This window comes from Impatiens glandulifera, chromosome 7 (assembly GCF_907164915.1).
Source record: "Impatiens glandulifera chromosome 7, dImpGla2.1, whole genome shotgun sequence".
Lineage (NCBI taxonomy): Eukaryota > Viridiplantae > Streptophyta > Magnoliopsida > Ericales > Balsaminaceae > Impatiens > Impatiens glandulifera.
The window spans coordinates 32,056,778-32,074,495 of NC_061868.1; the positions used below are offsets into that span (position 1 = coordinate 32,056,778).

The 17,718-nt window shown below is 36.1% G+C and overlaps 2 protein-coding genes across 2 annotated transcripts; one reads left to right on the forward strand and one right to left on the reverse strand.

Annotated features, from left to right (window-relative positions):
• Positions 1 to 956: 956 nt before the first annotated feature.
• Positions 957 to 12,227, reverse strand: LOC124909749. Its single transcript, XM_047450396.1, has 5 exons — positions 11,959 to 12,227; positions 11,300 to 11,574; positions 8,203 to 8,240; positions 7,751 to 7,830; positions 957 to 971 (listed from the first exon to the last, which is right to left on the reverse strand). The coding sequence occupies exons 2-5, from the start codon at positions 11,527 to 11,529 to the stop codon at positions 957 to 959; spliced, it is 363 nt and encodes a 120-aa protein (XP_047306352.1). The 5' UTR covers positions 11,530 to 11,574; positions 11,959 to 12,227.
• Positions 12,228 to 16,637: 4,410 nt separating this feature from the next.
• LOC124944682 (histone H4) lies at positions 16,638 to 17,141 on the forward strand. Its single transcript, XM_047485004.1, has one exon. The coding sequence runs from the start codon at positions 16,684 to 16,686 to the stop codon at positions 16,993 to 16,995; it is 312 nt and encodes a 103-aa protein (XP_047340960.1). The 5' UTR covers positions 16,638 to 16,683; the 3' UTR covers positions 16,996 to 17,141.
• The last annotated feature ends 577 nt before the right edge of the window (positions 17,142 to 17,718 follow it).

The following is a 17,718-nucleotide window of genomic DNA, read 5'->3' on the forward strand; positions in this document are numbered from 1 at the left end:
ATTTCCCCTTTTTACTAGTGAAAGTTGATGATCCAGCAACTTCAGCTTCATCTGAACTGCCATTGTTGGATAATAATGGTGCCATGGTGTCAACAAAGAGAGTTTCTGTTGACGAATCACTTTCTTCTCAACATGGGTTGAATACCCCGAATTCAAGCTACCATGTTAATTCTCCACGTGAAAGCCCAAAAGTTGAAAGGTCATCCAAAAAGCAAAGAGTCGTCGGAGTTGATGATGATGGAGCTTACGATAAATTAGAGATATTGGAGTCGAGTTTGAGCAAACCGCTTTATCATCCTTAACAAATGCATTTAGTCTTTCTTGTTAAAGAGTAATTTTAACAACCATTCTTCCTCTTCTGGGAATGCTCATCAGTTGGAGAATGATTCAAGCAACAATATTTAGGATTTGTGTATTAAATATTGTGTGGTCTCCTCCTTTCCATCTTCTTATAGCTTCCTTTTAGTTTGTAGATGGTTATCGGGTTTAAGAATTGTCACACTTTGCATTATGCCCTCTTGTTTATATATAAAATTGCATGCTTCTGCCTTCTTTTGTCTTTGAATTCAAATAAGAACAATATCCTATTTTTTTTTTATAAATTTGTACTTCAACAAAACATGTTTAAGTAAAACAAATAATTGCATCCATACTTTATAGTACATGTGTCTTGGGTACCCCAAATAATTGTCAAATTTCACATAATATAAATGTCTAAAACAATTAAACATCATATATAAGTTCACATAAATTTGAATATTCACACATTCAAGAAACTAGAGCATGAAGAAAGGTGGTTTAAAAGCAGCAAGAAGTAATTGTTAGTCTATCTGTTGCTGCCCTTGTTGGCCTGTCCACAATAACCATCCATGAAGGGTTTGGTTAAGACAAAGCCAACTGGCTGAAGCTTTTATATTTCTCTAGAGAAGCATCACCCAGCGCCGAATTTACAGTCTCTAAAAAGATTCAACCTGTCCAGACACATGACAAGAAACCACTATCATAAAATTTTATTCTTTAGCATTTAAATCATTGTCATAAAAAGGCATTTATTGTTTATGTTTAATTCCATAGAAGGAATAAAATATTTCCCTTGTCCATTCAAAATTTAAAGACTTGATGAAATCTTTAACGGCTCTTTCACCTTTAAAAGAAATGGACTATATAATTCACATCATAAGGTTTCTCCCTTTGGCCAAAACACATTTTTGTAAGGCAATAGAAAACAATGGTAATATTCTTAACATCATACCTATTTCCTATCTCATCCATTATTATCATCCTTGATAGTGGCCAAACCTATGGATAGAGAACAATGTCACAACTTTATACTAACTAAAACAAACTGCAACAAAGTATGTAAGTTGCAATTTGCGCAAGCGTAAGATACATTTTGCGTCAACGCAAAGTGCACTTTGCGATCCCAATTGATTAATAACAACTATTTTAGCTAAAACAAAGCAATATTTAGCTTACCCGTTGATTTAACGTTTGTTGGAGACCTAGCGGGATGGTACAATTGTCGGGGGCTAACGGGATGGTACAATCTTCGGTGTTTATTGAAGATCTAGCGTAGATGCTAAAGAGTCGTCGGGGGATATTAGACGTCGAGAGGGGAGGTAGAAGAAGGTGTTTCTTTGCTTGGGATAGACGTGTCGTCGGAGGGGAACTCGCCTTGCTGAGGGAGAAGAAGAGAGAAATAAGAGAGGATAAGAGAAGAGAAGAAGAAAAAGAAGAAGAAAAATTATTAGGGGTAATTTGGACTTTTACCATGGGTAAAAGGTTATTTTTACAAATAACATTGGAGGCCTGTTATTTTTTAAAATAACCCTATTGTGAGGGTCATGATCAAATTTCCCTTTTGAATTCACATGTTTTGTTTAAATTAGTTTCTCTTTCATAGTAAAAAAGAAAAAAAAAATCATATTTTCAATTTTTGAATCTAGCGTAGATGCTATAAAGTCGTCTGGAGGGATATCAAGCGTCGAGACGGGAGGCAGAAGAAGGCATTGCTTTTCTTGGGATAGAGGTGTCTTCGGAGGGGAACTCGTCCTTGCTGAGGGAGAAGAAGAATAATAAGAAGAAAAGTAATTAGGGGTAATTTGGACTTTTACTAGGTGTAAAAGGTTATTTTTACAAATAAAATTGGAGCCATGTTATTTTTTAAAATAACCCTATTATGAGGGTCATGATCAAATTTCCCTTTTGAATTCACATGTTTTGTTTAAATTAGTTTCTCTTTCATAGTAAAAACGAAAAAAAAAATATTTACAATTTTTAGATCTAGCGTAAATGTTATAGAGTCGTTGGGGGATATCAGACGTCGGGAGGGGAGGCAAAAGAAGGCGTTTCTTTGCCTAGGATAGATGTGTCGTCGGAGGGGAACTCACCCTTGCTAAGGAGAAGAAGAGAAGAATAAAAATAAGAAGAAAAGTTATTAGGGGTAATTTGTATTTTTACCAGAGATAAAAGGTTATTTTTACAAATAACATTGGAGGCATGTTATTTTTTAAAATAACCCTATTATGAGGGTCATGATCAAATTTCCCTTTTGAATTCACATGTTTTGTGTCGTGACCATCCAGCAACTCTAACCAGTTCACTTCAGATCTTGGAGAATAATACGGGAACCGATTTAGAAGCTATAAATGAAACCTATTCAGAAACAGAAACGATTCTTTAGATTTAATATTATTTAAAAGGCCAAAAGTTAAATGGGCTTTTAAAAAAGTTAATTGGGCTTTTAAAAATAATAATCCCTATAATAATAATCAAAATACATATTAGTATAAATAAAGGATAGAATGGCTGTAAATGATTATGACTTTGAACATTGTACTTTTCATCTCTTCTAATATATCGTCTTCTTTCTTCTTCTTTATTATCAAGTTCTTATTTATTTTTTGTCTTATTCTTTTCAATTCATTCTCATCTTACACAATTCTGGATATAAGATATAACATTCACTTACCAAAGAAAGTTGTTCAAGATCGTGATCAAACGGGTCACGACAATTGGTATTATAGCCATCTGTTGAGTTATGGAACCTACACTTATAATAAACTCTACATTGTTAATTACAGTTTATTGGGTTTATCTTTTTTTGGTTTTGGGTTTGGGCCTGACCAAAGTTATTTAGGTTTATTATTACCTGAATGTTTACCCTATAAATATGTAATTATTAAGGGTTTACATGGTGTAGATAGAATTCTAGAGAGATAAAGTGTGAGGCAAAAACTCTGTATTCCTTCTTCTTCTTCATAGTAAATATGGTGGTGGCTGAAGTGGATGTAGCTCAATTTGAGTGAACCACTATAAATCTGTGTGTTCTTGTGTTCTTCTTTCTTGTGTTTTTACAGATTGTTTTCAAGCTGGTAGGATTTGAGAGATACAAATCATAACAACTGGTATCAGAGCAGCTAGGCTAGATCTGAGCATTGGAAACAATGGCAAGTGAGAATAGTATAGACATGGGATTGGAAGATTTGATGGAACAAATTATGCCTTCTAGAGAATGCAGATTGAAGATTATCTCTATGGAAAGAAGCTTCATGTTCCTTTGAGTGAGAAACCAGAGAAGATGGATGAAGCTGAATGGAAACTCCTTGATAGACAGGTTTTGAGAGTTGTCCGATTGACGCTAGCCAATACAGTTACTCACAATGTAGCAAAGGAGAAGATCACCATGGGTCTGATTAAAGCTCTTTCTGATATGTATGAGAAACCATCTGCTAACAACAAGGTACACTTAATGAAAAGACTCTTTTACTTAAGAATGGTTGATGGTACTTCTGTCACTACTCATTTGAATGAATTCAATACAATTGTGAATCAATTGCTATCTGTTGAGATTGATTTTGGGGATGAAGTTAGTGCCCTAATTTTGTTAGCATCTCTACCAAATAGCTGGGAACCTATGAGGGCAGCAATTAGTAATTCAGTTGGAAATGCTAAACTAAAATTTGTTGAAATTAGAGATCGTATTCTTGCTGAAGAGGTTCGTAAAATTGATTCTGGTGAAACATTCAAAGGTTCTGCTTTGAATGTGGAAAACAGGGGAATAGGTAATGATAGAAATTTCAACCGAGGTAAGAGCATATCTATGTCAAGGAGTAGGAGGAGTCAGTCCAAGTCTGGGCGGACATTTGAGTGCTGGAATTGTGGTAAACAGGGTCATCTAAAGAGGAACTGCAAAGCACCGAAGAAAAATGGTGATGATAAAAATGATGTAGCCAACGTTGTTACAGAATCTGTCAATGATACGTTACTTCTGTCTGTTGATAGCCCGATAGATTCATGGGTTTTGGACTCAGGAGCGTCTTTCCACACCACTGCTCACAAAGAATTAATGGAGAATTATGTGGCTGAAAACTGTGGGAAAGTTTATCTCGCAGATGGTGAGCCACTGGATATTGTTGGCATTGGTGACATCAAATTGAAGATGGCAAATGGTTCTGTTTGGAAGATTAATAAGGTGAGACACATTCCAGGTTTAATACGCAATTTGATCTCTGTTACACAACTTGATGAAGAAGGTCACAATTTCAGTTGTGGAAATGGTGCGTGGAAGGTGACTAAAGGAGCAATAGTTGTTGCTCGAGGTCACAAAACTGAAACGTTATATACGACTTCAACTTGCAGAGAATCAGTTGCTGCTGTAGTTAATGAGTCGAAGAACAGTGAGCTGTGGCATTGCAAGTTGGGCCATATGAGCGAAAAATGGATGAAAATTCTTTTGAAGAATGGGCAGATTCCAGAACTGAAGTCTATTGAACATCAGTTATGTGAAACCTGCATTCTTGGAAAACAAAAACGGGTGAGTTTCTTAAAAACTGAGAAAGAGCTCAAGAAAGAAAGACTAGAGTTGGTACACACTGATGTGTGGGGACCTGCACCTGTTTCTTCTATTGGCGGATCATACTACTATGTGACTTTTATAGATGATTCAACAAGAAAAGTATGAGTTTACTTTATGAAGCACAAGTCTGAAGTATTTGCTATTTTCAAGAAGTGGAAGGCTTTGGTTGACAATGAAACAAATCAGAAAGTTAAGTGCTTGAGATCCGACAATGGATGTGAATATATCAATTCATATTTCAAAGAGTATTGTGCTGAGAATGGGATCAGTATGGTGAAGACTGTTCCCCGAACGCCTCAAGAGAATGGAGTAGCTGAAAGAATGAATCGAACATTGAACGAGCGTGCTAGAAGAATGAGATTGCATGCAGGGCTGCCTAAAACCTTCTGGGTAGAAGCTATTAATACTGCTGCCTATTTGATAAACAGGGGACCCTCTGTTCCTCTTGAATTCAGAATTCCTGAAGAATCTTGGTGCAATAAAAAGGTAAACCTTTCTTATTTGAAAGTGTTTGGATGTTTATCATATGTTCATATTAATGAATGTGATAGGAGCAAGCTTGATCCAAAGTCTAATAAATGTTTTTTCATTGGTTATGGTAATATCGAGTTTGGTTATCGTTTCTGAGATAATCAAAATCGGAAGATCATTCGTAGCAGAAATGTTATCTTCAATGAACAGGTTCTCTACAAAGATTGTGTTGGGAAGACATCAGGTGGTGATTCCAAGTTGGAAGAGACTGGTACAGTCGATTTGAGAGAATTTTCAGCTGAATATATACCGGTTGTCGAAGAAGAACAATGTGTTGTTGAAGATGAAATCGTTGAGAATGTGGCCCCAGAGGTAAATCAGCAAACACCAGTTATACAGTTGAGAAGATTATCAAGGAATCGAAAACTAGTTGAGAGGTGGTCTCCATCTCTAAACTATATCTTGTTGACAGATAGAGGTGAACCTGAATGCTATGAGGAAGCAATACAATCTGATGAATCGGTTAAGTGGGATTCTGCGATGAAACATGAGATGGACTCTTTGATGTTGAATCAGACTTGGGAGCTTACCGAGCTACCAAAGGGAAAGAAAGCACTTCACAACAAATGGATCTTCAGGATTAAAGAAGAACATGATAAAACCATGAGGTACAAGGTAAGGTTGGTTGTGAAAGGATTTCAACAAAAAGAAGATATTGACTACAATGAAATCTTCTCTCCAGTAGTTAAATTGATGACAATTAGAACTATTTTGAGTTTGGTTGTGAAAGAAGACCTTCATCTTCAACAAATGGATGTCAAAACTGCTTTTTTCATGGTGATCTAGATGAAGAAATTTATATGCGACAACCAGAAGGATTTGAAATCAAAGGAAAAGATGAGCTTGTGTGTAAGCTTCAAAAGAGTCTGTATGGTTTGAAACAGGCTCCAAGGCAATGGTACAAGAAGTTTGATAGCTTCATGAAAAGTAACAATTTTTTGAGGTGTGAAGCTAATCATTGCTGCTATATCAAGATGTTTGATAAATCGTACATTATTCTTCTTCTCTACGTTGATGACATGTTGATTGTTGGAGCAAGCTTGTATGAGATTAACAAGCTTAAGAAAGAGTTGTCTGAAAAGTTTGCAATGAAAGATTTGGGTGCTGCAAAACAAATCCTTGGGATGAGAATTTTCAGGGATGAAGAAGTTCTCAAGCTTTCACAAGAAGAATATGTGAAGAAAGTTCTTAGCAGGTTCAACTTGTATGATGCAAAACTAGTTACTACCCCCTTAGCTAGTTACTTCAGACTATCTAAAGATCAGTCGCCTTCAACAGAGGAGGAGAAAAATTACATGGCAACTGTTCCGTATGCCTCTGCCATTGGTTGTATTATGTATGCGATGGTTTGCACAAGACCAGACATAGCACATGCAGTGGGAGTTGTTAGCAGATTAATGAGCAATCTGGGTAGACAACATTGGGAAGTAGTAAAGTGGATACTACGATACTTAAGAGGAAGTACGGGTCTTGCTTTGTGTTTTCGAAAGTCTAATATGGGTTTGGAAGGATATGTTGATGCTGACAATGGTGGTGATGTTGATAGTAGGAAGAGCACAACAGGGTACATTTATACTCTGGGAGGTAGTGCAATCAGTTGGGTTTCAAAATTGCAGAAGATTGTTGTTCTTTCTAGTTGTGAGGCAGAGTATGTTGCTGTGACAGAAGCTGCTAAGGAGATGATGTGGTTACAACCTTTTTTGCGAGAATTGGGTCAAGACTATGAGGGAAGTGTGTTGCGATGCGACAGTCAGAGTGCCATTCATTTGGCAAAGAATCCTGTTTATCATGGCAGGACGAAACATATACAGGTTCGTTATCATTTCATCCGGTCAGCTTTAGAAGATGGAGTATTAGCTCTTAAGAAGATTCCCGGGAGTGAGAATCCAGCTGATATGTTGACGAAAACTGTGACAAATGAGAAACTGAAGTTGTGTGCAACTTCAGTTGATCTTCTTCGTTAAGAAACCGAATGGAAAGCCACTACCGATCGAGAGATGATGAAGTTAGTCTCCAAGTGGGAGATTGTTGAGTTATGGAGCCTACACTTATAATAAACTCTACATTGTTAATTAGAGTTCATTGGGTTTATCTTTTTTTGGTTTTGGGCTTGGGCCTGACCAAAGTTATTTAGTTTTATTACATGAATGTTTATCCTATAAATATGTAATTATTAAGGGTTTACATGATGTAGATAGAATTCTAGAGAGATAAAGTGTGAGGAAGAAACTCTGTATTCCTTCTTCTTCATAGTAAATTTGGTGGTGGTTGAAGTGGATATAGCTCAATTTGAGTGAACCACTATAAATCTGTGTGTTCTTGTGTTCTTCTTTCTTGTGTTTTTACAGATTGTTTTCAAGCTGGTAGGATTTGGGAGATACAAATTCTAACACCATCTATCCTCGACAACACTTTCGCTGATAATATGACGAGATCACAAGCTACAGAAGAAAATTTTCAAAAATTAGGCGAGCGAATTAACAATGTAGAGGCAACCTTCACAAACAAAGTCGAAGAGATACATCAATTAATTCAAGAAGAACAAAGAACAACAAAATCAAAGATTATTTCTCAATTCACTTTATTACAACAAGAGAACGCGAAACATTTTGAGTTCATGCAACAAGAATCCGCAAGACACCAACAAGAAATTGCAAGACAACAACAAGATGCGACTAGACGACTGGAAACAATGCAATCATAGTTTTTGGAGAATATAAAAGCAAATTGTGAATCAATACCAAAATCTACCAATCAACCGGATGAAAGAGCAAAAGGGACCAATTCTTCAAACGCAAGAAGGAAAGACACACCTCTAGGAGATGGCATTTTCCGACGACCAAATGGAAACCTGTCAGACAATAATTATGTTAAAACAACATACGATCCACATACAACAAAAGGGATGGGGTTACAATCAATAGGGAATTTATCACTAAGAAATCCTAGAATCGATCTTGATAAGTTTGATGGAACAAATCCAAGGGGTTGGGTACGAAGGGCAAACCTATTCTTCGAAAATTTCATAATGGAGGATTACAAAAAAGTGAATTATGCTATATATTTTTTTACGGGATGAGCTGATATTTGGATCACAGATTATTTAGTAGATCATTCAATTCAATCGTGGGATGAATTTACTAATGAAGTTCTGCTAGCATTTCAAGAAGTGGGCCACCAAAATGTTATCATTGAATTTCATCAACTAAGACAAACCGGGACACTAACTAATTACATTGACCAGTGGAGAGAGTTACGATCATTGGTCATTTCCAAGAATGTTCCTCAAAGTGAAGGATATTATATTCAAAGTTTCTTGGGTGGTTTGCGTGATGAATTAAAAGAGGCATTGAAACTGTTGGAACCTGAAACATTAGACAAAACAATTCGACTAGCAAATGCTAAAGATGAATTCTTAGCTCCATTACCAAAGAATGTTAAACAACCGAGTAGAACTGCGGGAGAGACCATAAAGACGAATCATCCAAAACCAGCATGGACGAATACCACTAAGGATAAGGGAATAACCTCAAGTTCAGAACAACATGCTCGATCTGTAAACTGGGCATCGATACAAGAAAAAGAAACAGAAAGGTCTTTGTTTTAAATGTGATGAAAAATATACTAGAGGTCATATATGTGCAAATCGACAATTGTTCATGATTGAATTAGATGATGAGTTGGAAGAAAAACTAAGATTGAAAGAAGTAGCAAATGATGATACAATGGGGGATGGAGGAGAACTGTCTGTTCAAACCATAAACGGTACTGCAAGTAACTCTACTCTAAAGATCGTGGGACAAATTAAGAAGAGAAAAGTAACAATACTTATCGATAGTGGCAGTACTTTGTCCTTTTGGATTCCGAATTATGCCTTTTGGATTATCTAATGCACCTGCAACTTTTCAAGCACTCATGAACGGAATTTTCCGAAAATGGCTAAGAAAGGGAGTATTAGTTTTTTTTGATGATATTCTCATTTACAGTACTACTTTAGAATTACATTTATCCCATCTTGAAGAAGTGTTGAAAATTTTGCAGGCCAATAGTTTATTCGTTAAACTGTCCAAATGTTCTTTTGGATTAAAGAAGTTGGAATATCTAGGACATTTTGTTAGTGGTCAAGGTGTTGAGGTCGATCCACAAAAGATCAGTTGCATACAAGAGTGGCCAGTTCCAAAAAATATAAAGGCTCTAAGAGGATTCCTAGGGCCAACTGGATACTATAGGCGGTTTGTATGTAAATTTGGTGTTATTAGCAAACCTCTACACGGGCTTTTGAAGAAAGGGATGTTTAAATGGTTAGAGGATGCAGAAAAGGCATTTACAAATTTGAAAAATTCACTCGTTACTACTCCTGTATTAGCATTACCCGATTTCAACATTAATTTAGAAGTTGAAACAGATGCGTGTTACTATGAAATTAGGGCAGTTCTAATGCAGAAGGGACGACCTATTGCATATTTAAGTAAAGCCTTATCTAATGCTCATTTAGGGTTCTCTACTTATAAAAAAGAACTATTAGCGGTATTGATGGCAGTTACAAAGTGGAGACATTACTTATATGGGCAACACTTTATTATTAGAACGGATCATCAAAGTTTGAAATTTCTAATGGAACAAAAAATTACTACAGTTTTACAACAAAGATGGCTATCTAAACTACTTGGGTTTAATTACTGTACGCGTTCATTTTCGTTCACTTCCGTTTTCTGGCGCGTGTGCCCCCCCTTTTTTTTATTGGCATACGCTCCTTTTTTTTTAATTGAATTGGCCCGTACAGGTTTTAAATTGATACACTCACAAATGTATCGATCTAATTGACTTTAGAGTCGCCACTTTAGTTTACTTCCAAAAGAAACTAAAGAAAAGAAAAATCAGAGATTCATTTTAAGAGTTCGGTGTTTGGTTACGTATTAGGAAAGGGCCTACAGCGCTATGTCCTATACGCCTGTCTTTACAGACAGTCTCTACTCCTAAGTAATTGGCCATACGATGTTTGAAAGATTATTACGTTTTCGTTCTGAGTTCAGAACTCTTTTGTTTGTGTGAGAAAATCTTAATCATTTTGCAAGGGGCTAGTCCTATTCATGGGGTGTTTGAAGAGGATAAAGCATTGAAAAGCATCGAAGAGCATATAGCAAAGTTCTCAGGAAAAACAAGAGTCACGATTCTAGAGGGAGGACATACAAATGTGAACGACAAGGACAAAGTTTCGGGTTGAAGATTGGAAATATAATGCTCTTTGGACAAAGGAGAGAAGATGATGAAATAACTCAAGGTCCCAAGTGTTTCCCATTTTTTAGAATTTTCAAAGTTAAGAAAAACTCTAAGTACAACTCATTAAAATGAGTCATTTTCAAAAATAATTCCCAAAATTCATATGATAGTCAAAAATATTATTAGGAGCTCATAGGAATTGAGTTTGGAATTTTCGGAGTTATAGAACCCCCGATATGACACTGCAAAGATATAAATTTTTCCAAACGGGCCCTAAAAAATTCCGGGAAAAATTATTTTTGAAAAAAATAATATTTTGGAATTTTTGGGAAAATTTGAGATAGTTTGAAAGTGGTTTGAATGTTAGAATCATCATTTTAAGGTGGTTTGTTAAAATTGGGAAACAACACATGACCTAAGTTTATTTTAATTTTGTTTTTTTACTTTTTTATTTTTTTATTTTTTGGAAGTTTTAAATTAAAATAAAAAGAAAAGAAAGTTTAGAGGTCCAATTGAAGGAGGGAAAAAGTTTAGGGACTACTTTAATTTCGAATTAAATAATTAATTTGAAATTAAAGTATTTATGCTATTTTAAAAACTAAAGAGGCCCAGGGGCCTCTTTGCAACCTCAACAGAAGTTGGAGGAAATGAATGTGACAGAATTAGAAAATAAACATGTCAGCTCTTCACCTGTCTCCGGCGACCCTGCACCTGCAACTGAAGACTGCACGAAGACGATACTTCGTCATTCCGTTCATCTCGCAGGGGTTCCGTCTCCATCCTCTTTTGTGACTCATTCGGTCGATTCGAACAGATCCCGATCTCAAGTAGAAGGGATCGACATTGTTTCCCAAATGGCGATACCGGATCGACATCGTCTGGATCTTCTTTTTCTTCCAGATCGCAATCGCCGTGACCATTCGCCTAACCACCGGGAACTCGTGTATGAATCAGAGTCACCTTTCCTTGACAACGAGATTTCAATTGAAGAATAGCCACAGAAAGAGCAACTAAAAGAAAGAAAACAGCTTGTTTGCCCTTCCTTTCGATCGACGAGAACATTCACAGTTTTCTCAAAACGAAACTGAGACTTTGGATAGAACGTACTCTAATCAAATCCTATGACTACGCTAAATCCAGACTAACACCTATCAATTGATTGTTCATCCAACAATCCAAATCAAAATACAGTAACACAGTATCGAACTAAACAAATTTCATATGCAAACCTGCAATTTAATATCCACAGTTAAATGGTACCATAGAAACCCTAAACAAATAAACAACATCTGTGTACATAATTGATGCCTCAATCATTGAATAAAGGTCTACATTGTTGTAGGAGTTACCTGAATGGCAAATACAGACGAAGTAGACTGAAAATGAGAAACAAATAGACTGAAATTGAAAGAGCTCTGGCCGGAACCTACTGTTGTTCTTCGTATGAGTTTGCTGCAACTGCTTCTTCTTCCTGCTCTATTGAATCTTGCTTCTTCTTCGACAGAACGGAGCCTCCAAGAATGGGATTCGTTTAAGAAATCTAAAATGGAACTGCCATTTTCTCTCTCAAGAATTGGATTGAAAACCTCTCCAGAAAACTAAAAAATTCTCCCCAAACCTGATCTGAAAACCCTCCCTTTAGAACTAAAAACTGCCCTCTTTAACCAATCTCTCTTTTTTTTTTGCACAGGGGTCCATTTGGAATTATCAAATAAAGTCGAGGGTACGCTTGGAATAAATAAAAAAAATATGTATTTTCCCTTTTTCTTTCTGTTTTTCCTTTTCCATTTTTTTTCTTTGCACCTTCACATTAAAAGAATAACCCTGATCGCATCACGGATCCAATGGCTCTAAAATTTTTATGACAAATTTCCAACATAATAAGAATGAACCTCCTTTTTGAATTAGCCCAAATGGTCATTCGTATCTCAAGTTATGATTTTTCAAAGTCTTCAACTATTTATCCTTTCGGTTCTTGTACCAGCTTCACTACGGGAAATCTGGGATGAGTTATGCAACGAACTGGGAAAATTACTTGATATCATTGGAGAGCTGATTCAAAGAGCTTTCCAACAGTAGCTCATACATTCGAAATGGATCATTGGTTCGAAAGTTATGATGCTTTGAAGTGTGGCATAGTTTCAACTAGCTCCCAGAATTTGAATCGGTAGTACTGCTTCCCTTGTACAGATCGAATGAGGGCCTTAACCTTAGAATCACGGTTTGGAAATGGTACCATTGGAAATATATGCGAGTCATCCTTCCAACCCAACTTGAATTATTCAAAACCATCAAGCACAGATCAAGTTACGAATTTTTAAGTGAAAGGGTGTTCGGTTTAAACCTTTCAGGAACACCTTCCACTCATGACCGGATTTCGTCTAGATATAGGGCACCAATGGGAGATTGGGCTACACCATATAAAAGAGGACTAATTTCTCTTTTCAAATCATACAACATCATTAAATTTCATCCAGTATTGAAGCCGGGATAAATTCATGATGTCTAGGGTTCGAATGGAAGCTCCATGGGGACTTCAAACTTAAGGATTCTTGATTTTCTTTTCCAATAATCCCCCTTTTCAAATAACCCACTTTTCAAATAATCCGATTTTCCCACTTTAGAAGACCAGTCCACTCTTTTCCACTTCTACTTGGCACGTGCTTGATCCATCTTTGACCCGGGTTGACTCGTCGGTTGGCAGGTTGACTCGGGTTGACCCGTTCTCTTGTTTTCCTTCTTTTTGAGCATTTTTTGCACAAATTTGCAAATAGTAATATTATACTCAAAATTCAAGATTTTTTAAAACGTACAACATGAACATGTCACGGGTTGGGAAAACAGAGTAATAAACAAACATGAGTATTATTTCGGGCCGGTTTTTTTTTATCAGGTATCTAGGGTGTAAAAATTGGGTATCTACAATTACACAATAATGTATAAACAGGGAAAAACCAACATGGCTGCAGCTTCCCTATCGAGACGAGAATCGGCTTCATTATCTATGTTATCCAATGTTACGTCAACTTGGCAGAAAGAGGTGGAGGAATCCTACAAAGAGGACCAAGAAATACAGGGAATCATAGTTTTGTTGGCTTCACAACCTGATCAATGTCCATTATACAAAAATGAGGGCAATATCATCAAGTATAAAAACAAAATATGTGTGGGCAGTAAAGGAACTCTAAGAGAAGAAATTCTAAATGTTCTGCATAACACAAGTTTAGGAGGTCACTCAGACATACAGGCTACATATCAAAGGGTAAAAGGAAACTTTTTCTAGTCAGGACTTAAACGAGAAGTGCAAGAGCTAATTAAAAATTGTGATATTTGTCAACGTTTCAAAAAGGAAAGTTCTAAGAAAGTAGGACTGTTACAACCATTACCAATTCCAGACACACCGTGGTTACACATATCCATGGACTTTATTGAAGGACTCCCAATATCAGACGGTTTTACAACATTGTTAGTTGTGGTAGATCGATTTACAAAATATGCTCATTTTATCAAACTAAAACATCCTTATACTGCAACACAAATTGCAAATTTATTTGTTGAAAACATTTATAGGTTACATGGGCTACCACAGACTATTGTGATAGATAGAGATCCTATATTTATTAGTCTTTTTTGGCAGGATTTGTTAAAGGTTATTGGCATCAAATCTCTATTAAGTACAACATATCATCCAAAAACTGTTGGACAAACTGAACGTGTAAATCAATGTTTAGAATCTTACCTGAGGTGTATGAGCGGCTACAAACCAAAACAATGGAGCAAATGGGTGGCTTTAGAAGAGTGGTGGTATAATACCACTTTCCACACGTCATTAAAACTAACATCATACCAGGCTTTGTACGGATTAGCTCCACTTCCACTGCCATTGGGAACAATGACCAAAACTTCAGTAGGAGCAGTAGAAGACTTCATACCAAAAGAACTCGAATATGCCAGATAATGAAGGACAATCTAACCATTGCCCAAAACCGGATGAAGCAGTATGCTGATCAGAATTGACAAGATCGATAATTTGTAGTGGGAGATTGGGTTTTCCTAAAACTCCAGACATACCGACAAACAATAGCAGCTACACGAAGAAACATCAAACTATCTGCTAAGTTTTTTGGACCTTTTCTTGTTTTGGAAAAAATAGGGCAAATAGCTTACAAGTTAAAATTACCTGAAAATTGCAGGATTAATCCGGTGTTCCATGTCTCTCTTCTTCGAGCTAAGATTGGACCACTTGAAGCTGTACAAACAACATTGCCGTTAGTTGGAGAAGATGGAGAAATTAAACTACAACCAGAAAATATATTAGAAAGGATGATGATTAGACGTAGAGGCCATAGTGTTGCTCAAGCCCTAGTTCACTAGACACATACCCCTATAGAAGATTCGACACATGAGAAGATTGGACGTTCTTCAGATCTCAATTTCCAGACTTTTGTGAACGATTTCCTGGAAGTAAGCCACGTTCTACGAGGGGATCTTTAAGAGAAGGGGAATGTCGTGACCGTCCAGCAACTTTAACCAGTTCACTTCAGATCTTAGAGAATAATACGGGAACCGATTTAGAAACTATAAATGAAACCTGTTCAGAAACAGAAACGGTCCTTTAGATTTAATATCATTTAAAAGGCCAAAAGTTAAATGGACTTTTAAAGAAGTTAATTGGGCTTTTAATAATAATAATCTAAATACATATTAGTATAAATAAAGGATAGAATGGCTGTAAATGATTATGACTTTGAACATTGTACTTTTCATCTCTTCTAATATATCGTCTTCTTTCTTCTTCTTTATTATCAAGATCTTCTTTACTTTCTGTCTTATTCTTTTCAACCCATTCTCATCTTACACAATTCTGGATATAAGATATAACATTCACTTACCAAAGAAAGCTGTTCAAGATCGTGATCAAACAGGTCACGACATTTTGTTTAAATTAGTTTCTCTTTCATAGTAAAAAGGAAATAAAAAAAATCACATTTATAATTTTTAGATCTAGTGTAGATACTATAGAGTAGTCGTGGGGATACCAGACGTCGGGAGGGGAGACAAAAGAAGGCGTTTCTTTGCTTGGGATAGACGTGTCGTCGGAGGGGAACTCGCCCTTGCTAAGGGAGAAGAAGAGATAAATAAGAGAGTAAAAGAGAAAAGAAGAAGAAAAGTTATTAGGAATAATTTGTACTTTTACTATAGGTAAAAGGTTATTTTTACAAATAACATTGGAAACTTGTTATTTTTTAAAATAACCCTATTACGAGGGACATGATTAAATTTTCCTTTTGAATTCACATGTTTTTTTTTTTTTTTTAAATTAGTTTTTCTTTCATAGTAAAAACGAAATAAAAAAAATATTATTTACAATTTTTAAATCTAGCGTAGATGTTATAGAGTCGTCGAGGAATATTAGACGTCGGGAGGGGAGGCAGAAGAAGACGTTATTTTGCTTGAGATAGACGTGCCGTTAGAGGGGAACTCACCTTTACTGAGGGAGAAGAAGAGAGTAGAAGAGAAAAAGAATAAGCAGAAAAAAATTTATTAAGGATAATTTGAATTTACATAAGTAAAATGTTATTTTTACAAAAATATATTGAAAGCTTGTTATTTTTTAAAATAATCCTATAGTCAAATTTCCTTTTGAATTCACCTGTTTTGTTTAAATTAGTTTCTCTTGTAGTAAAAAGGAAATAAAAAAAAAATGTAATTATTTATGAATTAATTGATTATTATTTAAAATATTTATAATGTTAAGTTCCAAAACAAATTTTGAGCGGAAAAAAGGCGCGAGGATGGGAAATTCAAACCAATAACCAAAACTAAAACAAAAAAACCACGATCCAATACGCTTATAGATCGCGATCATCTGGCCATCCATATAAACTAATCAACGGTTGCGATTTGTTTAAGCCCAATCACGCGGATTACAAATTTAAAACGTTGATTACTCTATCCATCGAACGATCACCCTGTTTCCCGCAGTGAAACAGCTCCTATATAAACTGTACAGTCCAAAGCACAAATCCCATCCTCTATTTCTTCTCCAAACGAAATCGTTTTATTTTCAAAAGATGTCTGGACGCGGCAAGGGAGGAAAGGGTCTTGGAAAGGGAGGAGCAAAACGTCATCGGAAAGTTCTCCGCGATAACATTCAGGGAATCACCAAGCCGGCTATCAGGCGACTTGCTCGCAGGGGAGGTGTGAAGAGAATTAGCGGTCTCATTTATGAGGAAACTCGCGGTGTTCTTAAAATCTTCCTTGAAAACGTCATCCGTGATGCTGTCACCTACACCGAGCATGCTCGCCGCAAAACCGTGACTGCTATGGATGTTGTCTATGCTCTCAAGAGGCAAGGAAGAACACTTTATGGGTTCGGCGGTTAATCTTGCTTACTTCATTCTCTTGTTTTCTAGGGTTTCCTTTTTCTCATGTAGATGTTATCAAGTTTGATTCAGTGGAAAGCGATTTATATTTACATTATTTATATAAAGTTTCTACTTATTCCTAATCTTATGACCTTTCTTTTGTGCATTGAGATTTCAGTTTTTGGTGTTTGATGGGGATATAAGTTCACATCGATTTGGTTTTAGTTTTCTGTTTTAGAATTGTAGTATCAAATTTGTTGGCTATGATAATCAGCTGATTCTCAACCTATACAACCTTAATTTGAATATGCAAATCATAAAAAAAAGAATTAACCTATACAACCTTAATCCGAATATGCTAGAATGTCAGTTTAACAACCTTGAGATAACTTATTATTTTCAGCTGAATGGATTTATTCTGATCACCATTGGATTGGAGGCCTACAACAACTTGAAGTTTCAAGGCTCTGGTCCTGAAGAGATCGGAAATTGCACTATTTTAATACTGATTGGACTTGCTAAAACGAGTATTTCTGGTTTCTTAGCTGTTAACCTTTGTCGGCGAGATAGCTCGAGACTATTGCTCTTTACATGGCTCTTCTCTCAGGCCAGGTATGTCCGGAGCTCGACGACTGCACCTCTTTAGATAGCATTACTTATATGAAAATGAACTTAATATCTTTGGGGACGATTCCAATCGAGCTCGACTAGAAACTTTTGAGATCTTAACAAAGTTTGAGG

Excerpts from the sequence above, each read along its gene's own strand:
- LOC124909749 (XM_047450396.1), bottom strand. The coding sequence starts at position 11,529 with ATGGTCACGGCGATTGCGATCTGGAAGAAAAAGAAGATCCAGACGATG. Across the intron at positions 8,241-11,299 it reads TGCAGGGTCGCCGGAGACAG|GTTTCCATTTGGTCGTCGGA; the intron begins GTGAAGAGCTGA and ends ATTGTCTGACAG. Across the intron at positions 7,831-8,202 it reads GAAAATGCCATCTCCTAGAG|CTTGTGATCTCGTCATATTA; the intron begins GTGTGTCTTTCC and ends TTTCTTCTGTAG.
- LOC124944682 (XM_047485004.1), top strand. The coding sequence starts at position 16,684 with ATGTCTGGACGCGGCAAGGGAGGAAAGGGTCTTGGAAAGGGAGGAGCA.